The sequence below is a fragment of the Setaria viridis genome, chromosome 8 (assembly GCF_005286985.2).
Source record: "Setaria viridis chromosome 8, Setaria_viridis_v4.0, whole genome shotgun sequence".
Classification (NCBI taxonomy): Eukaryota; Viridiplantae; Streptophyta; class Magnoliopsida; order Poales; family Poaceae; genus Setaria; species Setaria viridis.
The window spans coordinates 30,588,850-30,604,019 of NC_048270.2; the positions used below are offsets into that span (position 1 = coordinate 30,588,850).

The 15,170-nt window shown below is 42.5% G+C and overlaps 1 protein-coding gene and 1 pseudogene across 1 annotated transcript; one reads left to right on the forward strand and one right to left on the reverse strand.

Moving 5' to 3' along the window:
• Positions 1-1,670: 1,670 nt before the first annotated feature.
• Positions 1,671-14,346, forward strand: LOC117833304 (replication factor C subunit 1). Its single transcript, XM_034712745.2, has 22 exons — positions 1,671-2,030; positions 2,138-2,278; positions 2,827-3,339; positions 3,425-3,492; positions 3,644-3,719; positions 3,803-3,864; positions 3,958-4,109; positions 4,405-4,565; positions 4,642-4,830; positions 4,908-5,029; positions 5,111-5,318; positions 5,783-5,836; positions 6,037-6,206; positions 6,837-6,927; positions 7,389-7,570; positions 7,672-7,711; positions 7,794-7,918; positions 8,604-8,676; positions 9,309-9,401; positions 13,042-13,288; positions 13,719-13,778; positions 13,864-14,346. Exons 1-22 carry the CDS (start codon positions 2,028-2,030, stop codon positions 13,998-14,000), a joined length of 2,967 nt encoding a protein of 988 aa, XP_034568636.1. The 5' UTR covers positions 1,671-2,027; the 3' UTR covers positions 14,001-14,346.
• Positions 9,695-10,520, reverse strand: LOC140223640 (uncharacterized; annotated as a pseudogene).
• Positions 14,347-15,170: the final 824 nt, after the last annotated feature.

Below are 15,170 nucleotides of genomic sequence, written 5' to 3' on the forward strand. Positions count from 1 at the left end.
TACGTCTCAAAAAGAATGCAATTATGGCTGGCTAAAATTGCATTCTTTTCGGAACGGGTGGAGAGCAACTCCAGCAGACCCTCTAAACAGCCCTCTACTCAAGGTTTAGAGGGCCAAGTCAAAAAAACGCACTCCAGCAGGCCCTCTGCTTAGCTCACTATTTTGGGGAGGCCCCCAAATTCCCCCTCCACCCTCCATTAGTGGGGAGGTCTCTAGGGAGCCCTCTATCCAAGGAGGTTATTGCTGGAGTTGAAAACATTTTTATGGCCTAAAAAAATAGAGAGAACCCCATTCAAGGCGGCGCACACAGCATGGCAGCGACGGCACTCATGAGTTTTTCGGCGAGGACATTGGCTTAACCCACGAGCTGACAGGAGTTGGAGCCCCAGTGGGTTGTGGGGGTTCAGTTTTGGTACCTCGAAGCGGTAGAGGACGGCCGAAGGCGGGTGGTTGATGGCGGGCGGATCACGGCGGCCTGGCGCCCATGGCAGCTCGAGAAATTCGAATCCCAGGCCCACCAGTGGCCGGAGTTGTCCTAGGAGGGGCCAGGGGTGGAGCTTAGAGGGTGAATGAGCTTCAGGTACGAGAGATTTGATTTTAGTGGGGTGGATGGAGAGTATTTGGTCGGCGGGTGGCCGAAGGTCGGGCTCGGCTCGGCTGTGCCCTGCTTGGAGGAAGAAGAAGAGAGGCTAGAACCAGCAAAGGTAGGGTATCCCCGACGTAGTGGATTGGTTGATAGGGTTTGCCAAGATCAGGAACTCGAAGATGAACGCTGACACACGATTTAGACAAGTTCGGGCCGCTATTCAGCGTAATACCCTACATCCTATGTGTTGTATTGCATTGGTTGTATTCAATTGTTTTGAAGGGTCCCTGGCTCGCCTTATATATCTAGGGTAGGGTTACATGTCGGTTGGTTTACAAGAATACTACTAGCTGGATACAACTAGAGGAGTCATACTCTTATTACAGTGAGTACTTTTCTAATTCTTGACTAGTTCCTATTATTCCATGTAGATTATGCCGCCCTGCGCCATGGTCTCCACGTCAGATACGTCTTTATGTCCAGTCCCATATTTGGAACTATCCAAACCTTTCGGTGGGCTCATAAATGTATGTACGACAGGGCTCCCAACCTAGCCACTGTCGAGGGGATGGGCCGCTGCGGGCCGGCGGCTTGATACAGGGGCGAGGACTAGGAGAGCGGCGGCGCGAAGAAGCGGAAGTGGCTAGAGGGAGAGAGAATGGACAAGGGGAAGAAGATAATACTGACATGTGGATCCCACTGCCGCTTGTCGTCCATGACAACGAAATTACCAACCTAAACGGCTAGAACGGTTTTAACAGTGGTTTTCAAATTCGATGGTCCAAACCAAACCGAAGCAATAGTTGGATTCTTAAAAAACACTCCGACGAAATGTTGCAACAGGGATTTGATCATTGCTTTTCATGTAAACTAACGTTATAATCTCAGTAAATCCCAGCTACATAAATCAAAATCATTCAAAGCGGTTTCTCATTGCATTCGACGGATGGTTTTACATCAACCAGATGCTTATGTTCTTGTCAGATCTCAGCCGTAGGAATGAACCTGCCCCCACCGCACGAATCTCAAGGATCACGACACATCGAAACTCCTTGCCAGTTGCCACGCCTCCTCCCGCCAGCGTCTCGAGAGAACCGCGCGCCGCGCCGGGTTTCCCCAACCTTTTCCCCAACCCAAAACCTCCGCGCCCGCGAGGCGAGGCGAGACGAGTCTTCCGCCGTACACCGCCGCGGCCTCCACTCCCCTCCCCTCCCCCCGCCGTCTCTTCCTCCCATTCCTCTTCTCCGCATCCAGTAGGGGTGGCGCCGGGTGGGCCCGCTGCAGGGCTGGATTGGGCGGAGGAGGCAAGAACCGCCCGCCCATTAGAACCCTAGCCCCCTCGCCATCGTAACCGCGCCAGGAATCTGCCGGGGATCCGGAAATCTCCCGCCTTTCGGTCTCCCGGAGTCCGAGAGATCCGGCCTTCGCTGCTGGGTCGGAGATGGTGAGTGCGTTCGCGCCCGGTACCCTCCTCCGCGGAGATTTGACGCGCCAGTTCTTGATTCTTGGTTTCCGGCTGAGCATTTTGTTTCTTGGGTTTCTCGGTCGCAGTCGTCGGACATCCGGAAATGGTTCATGAGGACGCAGGACAAGGGTGGGGCCTCCGGGGCCGTGAAGCCCTCAGGGCCGGCTGCGGCGGAGAAGAAGCCGGTGCTCAGCATTCCGGAGAAGAAGCAGGCACCACCTTCGTTGGTAGGTTGCTGAACCCCCGTTGTTATTGGTTCCGCCCTCTGTTCCTAATTGTTGCCTTGTTATGCTTATGGGTGATTTAGATGGGTTGGGTTGATTGAGACATTGTTTTGTAGTGCATGATATTGTGGATTGGCCGATTGGGTCAGCCATTCAGTTTTGGTCAATGTGTTCCTTGCAGCAACCAATGGGGTGCTAGGATTTTTGTGCTCATTAAGGTTATTTTTTTTGCCAAATAAATGGAAAATGATTATGTTCTGGACATTTGCAATCTGTGGAAGTTTGTAGATTTAGTTTTAGCCTATTAGTTACCTGCTAGACTAGATTATTGACTAGGTTCTTTGAGTTCCTTCGATGTCGTTTCATCTAGCACCTGCACCATAATATAACAAATTGGGCTATTTATCCACTTATGTTGATTGTCGAGTCATCACTCCGGTTGGTTTGTTTCGCCATGCTAACTGCAGTTCTTATCTAATTTTCATTGGCTTACAATATTTGACGCTGCATAAGTTTCTGACTTTGTTAATGCCGCACCCTGGATCAATCAGGCGTCCTGCGACCATGATCCTTCTGCTAGAAGGAAGACAAGCAAGTACTTTGGGTCAAAAACTGAAAAGGACTCGGATGTTGAAATGGCAGATGCCACTGCAGGAAAGAGTACTGAGAAGAATGCGGCTAAAAGAAAACTTCAGAAAGGTAGCAATGAACTCAAGGATGACACAAAGCCTTTGCCAGCAAAGAAAATGTCTAAGGATGATGAAGACGACAATGACGACTTTGTGTCACCTTCAAAAAAGAAAACTCCAGTGAAGCCACCGCCATCAAAGAAGCCTAAGGTTGAATCTAATGTTGAAGCCCCTGGAAGGACTACTGGTACTGATGATGGTGAGGAGGAGGACAAGATGGATGAAGATGCCAAGACTCCTTCGAAAGGAGCTGGAAGAGGAAGGGGAAGGGGAGGAAGAGGAGGAGCAGCCCCTGGGGGTAGAGGTAGAGGAGGGGGTGGGAGAGGTTTCATGAATTTTGGTGAGAGGAAGGATCCCCCTCACAAAGGAGAAAAGGTAAGTTTGATATCTTTCATCAGTGTTTTCTGGAAACTCAAAAACTCAATCCTAAACTGTTTATTTCATCTTATGCAATTTGTAGGAGGTCCCAGAGGGTGCCCCTGACTGTTTATCTGGTCTGACATTTGTCATTAGTGGTACCCTTGACAGGTGCTTTGATTTTTATTCCTTGATAATATTCAGTATACAGTATATATTTAATGATAATGCAAGGGCCGATGAATTATAATTTGAAACTTTAAAGTTTCCATATTTAGATGATTCTGCCAGGAGATCATCTTAAGTTCCTATGTATTTGCAGTCTTGAACGTGAGGAAGCGACTGATCTAATTAAGCGTTATGGAGGCCGTGTGACTGGCTCTATTAGTAAAAAGACGGTATGCATATCAGTATGGCACCTTTTTCTGAATTTTATCAGTGCCCTTCATGTATTGATTTTGGTGAAAGTTCTTGTTGACAGAGTTACTTATTGGCTGATGAAGACATTGGTGGAGTGAAATCTAACAAAGCAAAAGATCTGGGGTATTGCTTCCTATTTTTGTAATTTTTGTATGAAAAAATGTTGCGAATTCATTTTAGTTTGCCATTTTCATATGTGCTTGCACTTTTTTGCAGTGTCCCATTCTTGACCGAAGATGGTTTATTTGATTTAATCCGGAAATCGAAGCCTGCAAAGGCTCCTGTAGACGGACATCAAAGCAGCAACGGTTCTGAAAAGCTGCAGAAATTACAGACAAAGAGCTCTCCAGCTAAAGTTGAGAAACGAGGTAGACTGAACCCTCCTAGTTCTAATGCTTCTATAATCGGATAGCATGTTGTGGGATCCTGCTTAGCATAACCTAATGCATCATTTTGTCAAAGACTGAAAAGTTGCTTGAATATGAATATCTGACATGACTTTTATGTTCATTGTATTTCTAACTTTATCATTGTGGATGTTAACTTGATCCTGCTGTTATGTTTGGATCCTCTGGTGATTCAACTCATTATCATTTATTTCCCCCCTGATTTTAGCTTTTCTCATCTTAAATATATTATTTATGCTTGGTTTGAAATTTTCAGCTGAAGCAAGTCCTGTGGGCAAAAGTATTGCTTCAAAGAGTAATGTCGCAGATGCCTCTGCTGAAAACAGAAAGGCCAAGAATATTGACCGTGGTTCTATGCAATGGACAGAAAAATATCGGCCGAAAGTTCCGAATGACATAGTTGGCAACCAATCAATGGTGAGTAGTGCTGCTTTTGGTTATGTTGATTACATTCATTTGTGCATCGATGTTTTACTATGAACTTCATACGTAGGTTAAACAACTTCATGATTGGTTGAAAAGTTGGGACACACAATTCCTTCATTCTGGGCAAAAGGGCAAGGGAAAGAAGCAAGCTGATAACGGAGCCAAAAAGGCTGTGTTGTTGAGTGGACCTCCGGGTATTGGCAAGACTACAACTGCAAAAGTTGTCAGTCAGATGCTAGGATTGCAGGCCATTGAGGTACTATTTTTAGTCGTTGCACTATATTTGTTCCTTACCAATCAGACCTGAATTCAAACAATAATTTTTGTGAATAGGTAAATGCAAGTGATAGCCGTGGTAAAGCAGACTCCAAGATTGAGAAAGGTGTTGGGGGGAGCACATCAAATTCCGTCAAAGAGCTTATCAGCAATGCAACTCTGAATTATAGTGACAATCGGTCAGTATTACAGCATGGATCATGAGCCTTTTTGGACTTCGTATATTGTTTATTATAATAAATTGTGCAACAATTCAACAGGTTAAAGCATCCTAAAGCTGTACTAATCATGGATGAAGTTGATGGTATGTCTGCTGGAGATAGAGGTGGTGTTGCTGATCTTATTGCTAGCATCAAGATATCCAAGATTCCTATAATCTGCATCTGTAATGACCGTTATAGCCAGAAATTGAAGAGCCTTGTCAATTACTGCCTGATGCTCAACTTCAGAAAACCAACAAAACAGCAGGTTATTTCTTGCCATGTTCAGTTCAAGTGAGGCAGTGACCTTGAGAATCACTAATGATCCCCTGAATTACAAAAAACTAGCACCCCGTTCCTTTTTTCTTGTTATATCTAGGCATGTGCAATGTAGTTTGTCCTGCCGCTATTCATGTTATTTGGAAGCAAATCTGTATGTGATGTCTTTGAGTCTAAAATGGACTGGGTTATCCACTAGGTTGATGGTGCCACTTACTGTGGATGCTATGAGCTTCTAACCAGCATTGCTCTTTGTGCACGATTGTCCCTATTTGATAGAAAATTTGACCATTTGCTGTCTCAAGTCGCATATTGACTGCTATGTTCTTTCTGTTTTAATTTTTCTCTGCTTACATATAGGGTTGCATGATCATCGTATAAAGGAAGAACTGTTTATTTTCTACCTATGACTTGAATGGTCCTTTTCTTGGTTCTAACTTCTTTATTCAACAGATGAGTAAGAGATTGATGGAAATTGCCAAAAAGGAAGGTATTCAAGCTCAAGAGGTATCCACTGTTTATTCTCCAGAGTTCAGTGTTTTTGAACCTAAAGATGTTAGTAGAAGCAGACCAATAACATAGAAGAAAATTAGTGCTTGTAGTTTCTCTTGTATTTCTAATCTTCTAGCATTTTTCTCTCCTTATGGTTCTCAGATGTGTAGACTTTCCAGGTTTTGCTACTAATATGTGGTTTTCTGGTATGATAGAATGCAATGGAAGAGCTTGCTGAAAGAGTTCATGGGGATATTCGCATGGCACTTAACCATTTGCAGTATATGAGCCTCTCCCAATCTGTGGTCAAATATGATGATATACGAGAGCGACTTAATAGCAGTGCAAAGGATGAAGATATTTCTCCTTTCACAGCTGTTGACAAGTATTTTCCTTTCTCTAGTATTTCTTCGACATCAAAATATCTCTATTGATTAATTTTCTATATTTTTTCCTTGATATTCTTACCTTGAACCTCTCCATGTTTTACTGGCTAATGTGCAAGCGGTTATTTAATTTCAGACTGGAAGGATGAGAGTTTATGCTAAGTTTCGTGTTCAATATATTAATATGTGTTGATTTAATATCAAGATTTCGTTGTTTCTCTTCCATATTATCACTTGAAAGGCACACATGAATCCTCACTGGATATTTTTCCAAGGAGAAAAGCACTTTCGCCTGTACTAGTTAGCTGGCCTTCAGGATTAGGTTAAGGTACATTTTTTTTGTTAAAGGTGACATGAAGCACCTCACAACTAGATTGGACAATCCACAGCCACAATACTTTTATTGGTGCTGATGTTTGAACCATTTTCCTGCCTTCGAACTGCTAGTTTGCTCTTTATTGGAATCTTTGACTGGGGACTCAGAGAACATACTGTATGCTCTGTGCTATTAAATTATTGTCAGATGGGTTAAATTTACTCGAGCATTGGAATGGTTTATGGTTCTTTTTTTCTTGTGCATTTCTGTCTGCTCTCTTTATGTTATTCATGCATATTCTTTGAACTTTCAGATTGTTTGGTTTCAATGGTGGGAGATTAAGGATGGATGAGAGAATTGATTTTGGCATGAGTGATCCTGATTTAGTTCCCCTTATTATCCAGGTCTGTACTACTGATGGAAATCCCCTGTATAAATGTTAATTCTACTGTATTCTCTCTCCTGATATCTATTCTGAGTAGCGACTAGCACAAATTTCTTTCAAATATACTTTTTTATATCAACGGTAGTGTGCAGCTTGTGTAATAGCTTGAAAGCTGGGATGTTCAGATTCATAAGAATGGTGTATTCTGAAGAGAATTCTAGCCTTTTGTTGCTATGTTTATGTTTTCCAAATCAGTGTGTATCAGAACTGTTTAAGGCACGTATGCTTTAGGTCTTCTTTTGCTATGTTGTGTTGCTGTGATTTTAGTTGAGTATTGTTGAATTCCATTAGTTCGAGTTTAATCACATGATGCACATGGATCAATATATTCTCTTTTCTTTTCTGCTTCTGCTGGCTTAAATATGTCTTGGAAATCAAAATGCCTCTAAAATTCACATGTAAAAATGTGCCCATTTGTAGGAAAATTATATCAATTATCGACCTAACACCATCGGGAAGGATGAAAGTGGAGTTAAAAGAATGAACGCTCTTGCCCGTGCTGCTGAGTCTATAGCGGATGGTGATCTTGTTAATGTACAAATAAGAAGATATCGACAGTGGCAGTTGTCGCAAGCTGCTTGTTTTGCTTCATCTATAGTACCGTAAGTATTGATCGGGTACATCATTCATTATATGGTGGCAGTAGTATTGATTTATTTTGAATTTGCTAACCCAGTTTTCTAACCTCTTCCATCTTTTCCAGTGCCGCTTTTATGCATGGGAACAGGGAAATCCTTGAAGCGGTAAAGTTCAAACCCTATCTGTTGTGTAGTTTATTTTTTGCTTACTGAGCCAAATTAAATTGGGTAACAAATAAATTGTCAGGGTGAGCGAAACTTTAATAGGTTTGGTGGGTGGTTGGGTAAGTACTCAACAACTAACAAAAACAGAAGGCTTCTGGAAGATGCTCACAGTCATATTCTTGCGTCCCAACAGGCAAACTTGGACAGGTAGTTACTTTTACGTATTGAGATCTATCTTATGCCTTTTCAGTGGCTTGTGCTTTTATTGTCACATATCTGACTTATTAAGTTGCTGGTATGGGATAGTGAAGTTACCTGTTTTCATATCTGGCCATGTCCTGAATCTGCACCTAATATGTATTTTTTGGGCACGGCAAACCACAGCTATCTGTCCTAGTTTTGGATATGGATTTGAATGCTATTTTTCATGCATGGTTTTTCATCAGTGCTGTAACTTTGAATAGTTGAATGATGTTCAAACTTTAAGGCCCCGTTTGGGTCCAAGGAATTGGAATCTATTTAATGGAGTAGGCTAATTTATGTTGGAATGTGGCATTCCACAACTTTCCAAAGTTTAGATATAAGCCTATCTTAAATTCATGGGGTGGGAGATGGAAATTGATTCTATAGATTATGGTTATTAGATGGAATTCAATTCTTATAGCACGCTCTTAGACTCGCTTCTCTATAGTAGAAGTGCAGCATACAAGTATCTCTCCCATATCACCAACTATAATATACAACTATATTCCACATACAATTATATTAGCTTAATTAATTTGTGTCTAAATTATGATTATTAGGATGGAATTCAATTCCAATGATCCAAACGGGGCCTAAGTGATATTTGTAATGTTTTATTGCGAGCCTTAATATTGCTTGATAACTGCAGGGAGACATTGAGGTTGGATTATCTTACTCTTCTCTTGAGACAGCTGACTGACCCACTGAAAACAATGCCAAAGGTTGTTATTCATCTTGTGCTTTGAACTCCACTTTTCCTTTTTTCCCGTCATTATTGATTTCATCATGATGATAATCTCCAGGGCATTATTAGGTGTTACGTAATTGGTCCAAACTTTGTTGTTTCTGGAGGACTAGTCTTGAAAGTTGAAATGCCACACCTCTGATGAGTCATGAGATTAGAGATACAAGGCTAACCGAGAAATTTTTCATATGCCAACTTCTGCACTCGTTCAAGCAAACTGTCACATATCATCTGAACTCTTTAACCCATAGCAGTGTTTCAAAGGTGTCGCCTAGGCGTCCAGGTGGACCCAGCTCGCCTTGGCGAACAGGTCCGCCTTGTCGCCTAGGCGTTAAGGTGTGCACTGCTCGCCTTAGGTCGCCTTGTCGCCTTTAAAACACTGCTTCATAGCTTAAAATTTAAGATTCTAATTTCCTTTTTTGGTTTCTTTGTTTGGAAAATCTGTGGAACTGTTGTTCACGCTCTGTAGAAACATGAAGTTGGAGAATCCCTTTGTAATTAACCTACCATTTGGTCATTTTGTAATGCAGTAATCTCAAACACTTTTCCCTTGTAGAACTATTTATTTGCGCAAATCTGCTGGAAAATTCATATTTGCAATTCATCCAGGATGAAGCTGTTCAAAAGGTGGTGGAGTTTATGGACACCTACTCTCTCAGCCAGGAAGACTTTGACACGATTGTGGAAATATCCAAATTTAAGGTTGGCAATTATTCTAGCAGCAGTTTGATGTTTATTCCATTTAATGCCATGTTCACTCGACCATCCCTTTGAATGGTTACAATTACCTTTGCATCTGCATCAGAATTTTCTGTTAAGTAGGTGTTTGGTTTTAGTAATTTTGCACTGCCCATTTTGCCAATGAGATGCAAAACTAAAGTGAGTATGGAATACAACAAAATACGTTACAGTCTACTTGTTGGCTAAGTGCAATCAACAACAATAACAACAACATAGCCTTTCAGTCCTAAGCAAGTTGGGGTAGGCTAGAGGTGAAACCCAACAAGAGCCCACATCAGGGTTCAAGCACATGAATAGCTGTTTTCCAAGCACTCCTATCTAGGGTTAAATCTTTGTGTATATTCCATCTCTTCAAATCTCCTTTCATTGCCTCTTCCCATGTCAATTTTGGTCTTCCTCTGCCTCTCTTCACATTACTTCACATTACTGTCACGCCTTAGGGTTCCACTACGCACCGGTGCCTGCGGAGGCCTCCGTTGGACATGTCCAAACCATCTCAGCCGGTGTTGGATAAGCTTTTCTTCAATTGTTGCTACCCCTAACCTATCACGTATGTCCTCATTCCGGACTTGATCCCTTCTTGTATGACCACAAATCCAACGCAATATACGCATTTCCGCAAAACTTATTTGTTGAACATGTCGTCTTTTTGAGGCCAACATTCTGCACCATACAGCATTGCAGGTCTAATCGCCGTCCTATAAAACTTGCCTTTTAGCTTCAAAGGTACCATCTTGTCATATAAAATTTCTGATGCTTGGCGCCACTTCATCCACCCCGCTTTGATTCTATGGCTGACATCTTCATCAATATTCCTATCTCGTTGTAGCATTGATCCCAAATATCGTAATGTATCCTTCCTGAGCACTACTTGGCCTTCCAAACTGACATCTTCCTCCTCATTTGTAGTAGTGCCAAAGTCACATCTCATATATTCAGCTTTAGTTCTCCTGAGTCTAAAACCTTTTGACTCTAGGGTCTCCCGCCACAACTCCAGTTTCCTATTTACTCCTGCTCGACTTTCATCAACTAGCACTACATCATCCGCGAAGAGCATACACCAAGGGATATCCCTTTGTATGTCCCTTGTGACCTCATCCATCACCAAGGCAAATAGATAAGGGCTCAAAGCTGACACTTGATGCAGTCCTATTCTAATCGGAAAGTTATCTGTATCGCCATCACTTGTTCGAACTCTAGTTACAACATTGTTGTACATGTCCTTAATAAGTCCAATGTACTTCGTTGGGACTTTATGTTTGTCCAAAACCCACCACATGACATTCCTTGGTATTTTGTCATACGCTTTCTCCAAGTCAAGAAAACCATGTGTAGGTCCTTCTTCTTCTCCCTATACCGCTCCATAACTTGTCTTATTAAGAAAATAGCTTCCATGGTTGACCTTCCAGGTATGAAACCAAATTGGTTTATAGAGACCCGCATTATCCTTCTCAAACGATGCTCGATAACTCTCCCATAGCTTCATAGTATGGCTCATCAACTTAATTCCTTGGTAATTAGTACAACTTTAAATATCTTCTTATTTTTGTATATTGGTACCAATATACTTCTCCACTCTTCCGGCATCTTGTTCGACCGAAAAATATGGTCGAACAACTTGGTTAGCCATACTATAGCTATATCTCCGAGGCATCTCCACACCTTAATTGGGATACCATCCGGGCCCATCGCCTTACCACTTTTCATCCTTTTCAACGCTTCTCTGACCTCATATTCTTGGATCTTCCGCACAATGCCTGTTGGTGCCATCAAAAGAGTCATCCAACTGAAAGGTTGTATTCTCATTCTCAACATTGAACAATTTGTCAAAATACTCTTGCCATCTATGTTTGATCTTATCCTCCTTTACCAAGATCTTTATTTTATCCTTAATGCACTTAACTTGGTTGAAGTCCCTCGTCTTTCTCTCACAAACCCTAGCCATCATATAGATGTCCTTCTCTCTTTCCTTCGTACCTAATCGTTGGTAAAGATCCTCATACGTCCTACCCTTTGCCACACTTACAGCTCGCTTTGCGATCTTCTTTGCCTCCTTGTACTTCTCTATGTTGTCCACACTCCTGTCATGGAACAAGCGCCTATAGCATTCTTTCTTCTACTTAATAGTCTTTTGGACTTCCTCATTCCACCACCAAGTATCTTTATCTATGCCTTTACTACCTTTGGCCACTCCAAGCACCTCCAAGGCCACCTTCCGAATGCAGTTTGCCATATTCTCCCACATGTTGTTTGCGTCCTCTCCTTCCTTCCAAGGGCTCTCTTTGATTACCCTTTCCTTGAAGACCTTTGATGTCTCCTCTTTCATTTTCCACCACTTTGTTCTTGCAATCTTGGCTTGTTTATCCCTCCGTGCGTGCATCTGAAAACGAAAGTTAGCCACCACAAGCTTATGTTGAGAAACAACACATCCCTCTGGTATCACCTTGCAATCCAAGCATGCCCGTTTATCCTCTCGTGAGAATAAAGTCAATCTAGCTATAGTGTTGGCCACTACTAAAAGTCACTAAATGGGACTATCTCTTCCTAAAGAAAGAGTTCGCTATCATCAAGTCAAAAGCTACTGCAAAGTCCAAGACTTCCTTTCCATCCTGATTCCTACTACCATACCCAAAACCTCCATGAACTGCCTCGAAACCTGCACTTGTTGTACCTACATGCCCATTAAGATCTCCTATGAAAAGCTTCTTGCTAGAAGGTACAATTCTAACCAGGCTATCTAAATCTTCCTAGAATTGCCTCTTAGTACTTTCCTCGTGACCTATTTGGGGGCCATACGCACTAATCACGTTCAAGACCATATCACCAACAACAAGCCTAACTAAGATAATCCTATCCCCTTGCCTTCATGTCCACCACTCCATCCTTGAGACTCTTGTCAATCAAAACTCTACTACTCCATTTTCTATTTGCAACTGTCCCTGAGTACCAAAGCTTGAAACCGGTATTGTCCACCTCCTTCGCCTTCTGGCCCTTCAATTTAGTCTTTTGAACGCATAAGATATTTACACGCCTCCTAGTCGCTATGTCAACTAACTCTCTTAACTTACCTGTAAGAGACCCTACATTCCAACTACCTACACGAATCCTAGTTGGTTCGACTAGCTTCCTTGCCCTTCGCACCCATCGAGAGAGATGTGAAGACCCTTGCTCATTTTTCACTACACCCAGGCGCCTATGTAGCGCGCCACTAAGGAAATGGCAACCCAATCCTTGCTCACTTGGCACCGTGCCCAGATCACGACACGACGCGTCACTAATGGGGAGACGACCCGGCCCTTGCTCATTTAACACCATATCCGGGTTCCGATATGGTGCTTCGCTAAGAGGGTTACGCCCCAACAGATTTCTCTTGGGTTTCATCTCCATTAGAATGGCTAGGTTTAACGTTGGCTCGCCAAGCCTATCACAACCCTCCTTTACTAGGGTTTGGGACCTGCTATGTTGAGACAACATAGGTGGAGTTAAATGTTGGAAGCATTTATGCAGGCTTGTCACTAGATGAGTAAACGTGTTTTTCATAGTTTACCCTTGTCTTTGTTCCCCCATCATGTTGGTTCTGAATACATTGTTTTTAATGTAGGGCCATCCAAGTCCTATGGATGGGATTCAACCTGCCGTTAAAAGTGCCTTGACAAAGGCATACAAACAAGGAAGTAGTTCTCGTGTTGTTCGAGCAGCAGATCTAATAAATATTCCAGGCATGAAGAAACCTCTAAAGAAACGAGTAGCAGCAATCTTGGAGCCAGTAGAAGAGAGCCTGCCTGATGAAAATGGTGTAGCATCAGCTGAAGCTGATGAAGAGGATTCTTCTGATACTGAAAATAATGGTACGTGTTCCTTTCCCATAATAAAGCAGAAAAATCATATAAAGGCTTGTTTGTTTGACTAATGTGTTGGGTATTTGGCTAGAGAATCTGTTGAGGCAACTTTGCGGTGCCATACCATCTTCACATACATATGTACTCATGTCATTTAGACAAGACATACAGGTGTATATGGTATAGCCAGTTGTGCTACTAGCTTGCTTTTAGGGCTTGTTTGCATCCGACCCTGGCAAAGCTGCCTGCTTCAGGCAGCAATATCAGGCGTTCGATTTCGTCGGCCTGCGGTTGGCGTTGCTGCCTGGGCGACGAGGTGCCTAGCAGGCAGCAAACAAACAGGCCCTTACTCTTTAGTCAGTAGCATGTTGCAACCAAAAAGGAATCTCTTTGAAGCACATGAGTTGCTGTTTAACCACTGTTTTTTGTCTTCTTTCAGATGAACTTGTGCCTAGTGACTCAATGCCAAAACTGGACTTGCAGAGTGATAAGAAGAAAGGTTCTCATGCTTGTTGTACATTTACTTCCAGCCTAACCATCCCTCTTCGTTGTGATTAACTTTCTGTGAGCTTATCTTCCTACAGGAATTCAAGTCCAGCTTGACCTCAAGAGCAACGGAAACGGCTCCATTGGGAAGAAGACACCTGCTTCCAGATCAAGAGCAGCTCCTGGGTCCGGTGGGAAGTCTGCGGGAGGCTCAGCTGGGAAGAGGAAGAGGTAACTGACACATCCGTCGCTGGCAGTTAGCTGGCGACTAGTTTGGATGGATCCCCTGGTAATAAGGAGCAGTGCGAGGCTGAGAGTTTTGACTGTACATATTCCCATCCGACGCCATCTGTAGGCACTAGGCAACTGTACCTTCTCGCTGCTCCCTTGTTTGCTCCAGGGCCATCCATATCTTGTTTCTGAAATTTGTATGCACTTAGGCAGTTAGGCTACTTCCTCGCTGACAAGCTACAACCTGATTTGGTGTTGGTTTGTGTTCGGTTTCTCTTTTGTGAATGCTTACTGCAAAGATTACGAGCCATTGGCTTTCCCTTGATGTAATGCCGTTCTTTTATTGCTCATCTTGTGTTTTGCGCCTTGCTGAGTTTGATTTTGTAGCTTGTCATGTAATTGCCGAGTTGTATTTGGATCGAGACGAAGAAACACGTGTGAGATGCAAGGCGGCAAGGACTGTATTTCTGAGCATAATGATTGACCACCAAACAGGATTGTTCTGTTGCTTCTTTGTACCGTGCTGGTACTGAGGATGTTGATCCGTAGAAAGAAGGCTGCAGAACATTGTGTTAGAGAAACAGGATTGTGTTAGAGAAGGGATGGTACATTTACATGCTGATGCTTGCTCTGTCAAATGTGTCACTTCCGCCGATCACAGTGCTTTGGTCAAGCCCGGTTAAAATTTTGGAACTCTGTCAATATTTGCAATACTTAGATTAAAAGCTTAAAAAGTTATGTTATATTTGTCTGGAAAAGTACTGTAATGATTTCATATAGTTATTATATAGTATGACTGTACTCAAATAAAACTAGTGGTAAAGTTACATCTTAAGGTACATTGTACGGATTCAGGAGCAGAGAAGAGGTGGAAAAAAAAGATGATTGTGCCCTTATAAGTTTTGCAATTTCTTTGTGAAAATTTTCTGAAAAATATTCACGTCAAATTTTCTGATGGGTTAGAATTTACAGATGAAAAAAAATTCAATAGGACATGTGATGATGAGATGATGATATCAGTGGGTTCTTTTTTTCCTCCTCTTTAGTATAGCGTCATCTAGAAATTAGTATGATTTGTTTTTGTCCCATTGCTAATATTCAAACATCTTATGTTTACTTTAATGTTCTCGATTATGATAAATGATATTTGAACCTCGTTCTCTACTGGGTATTG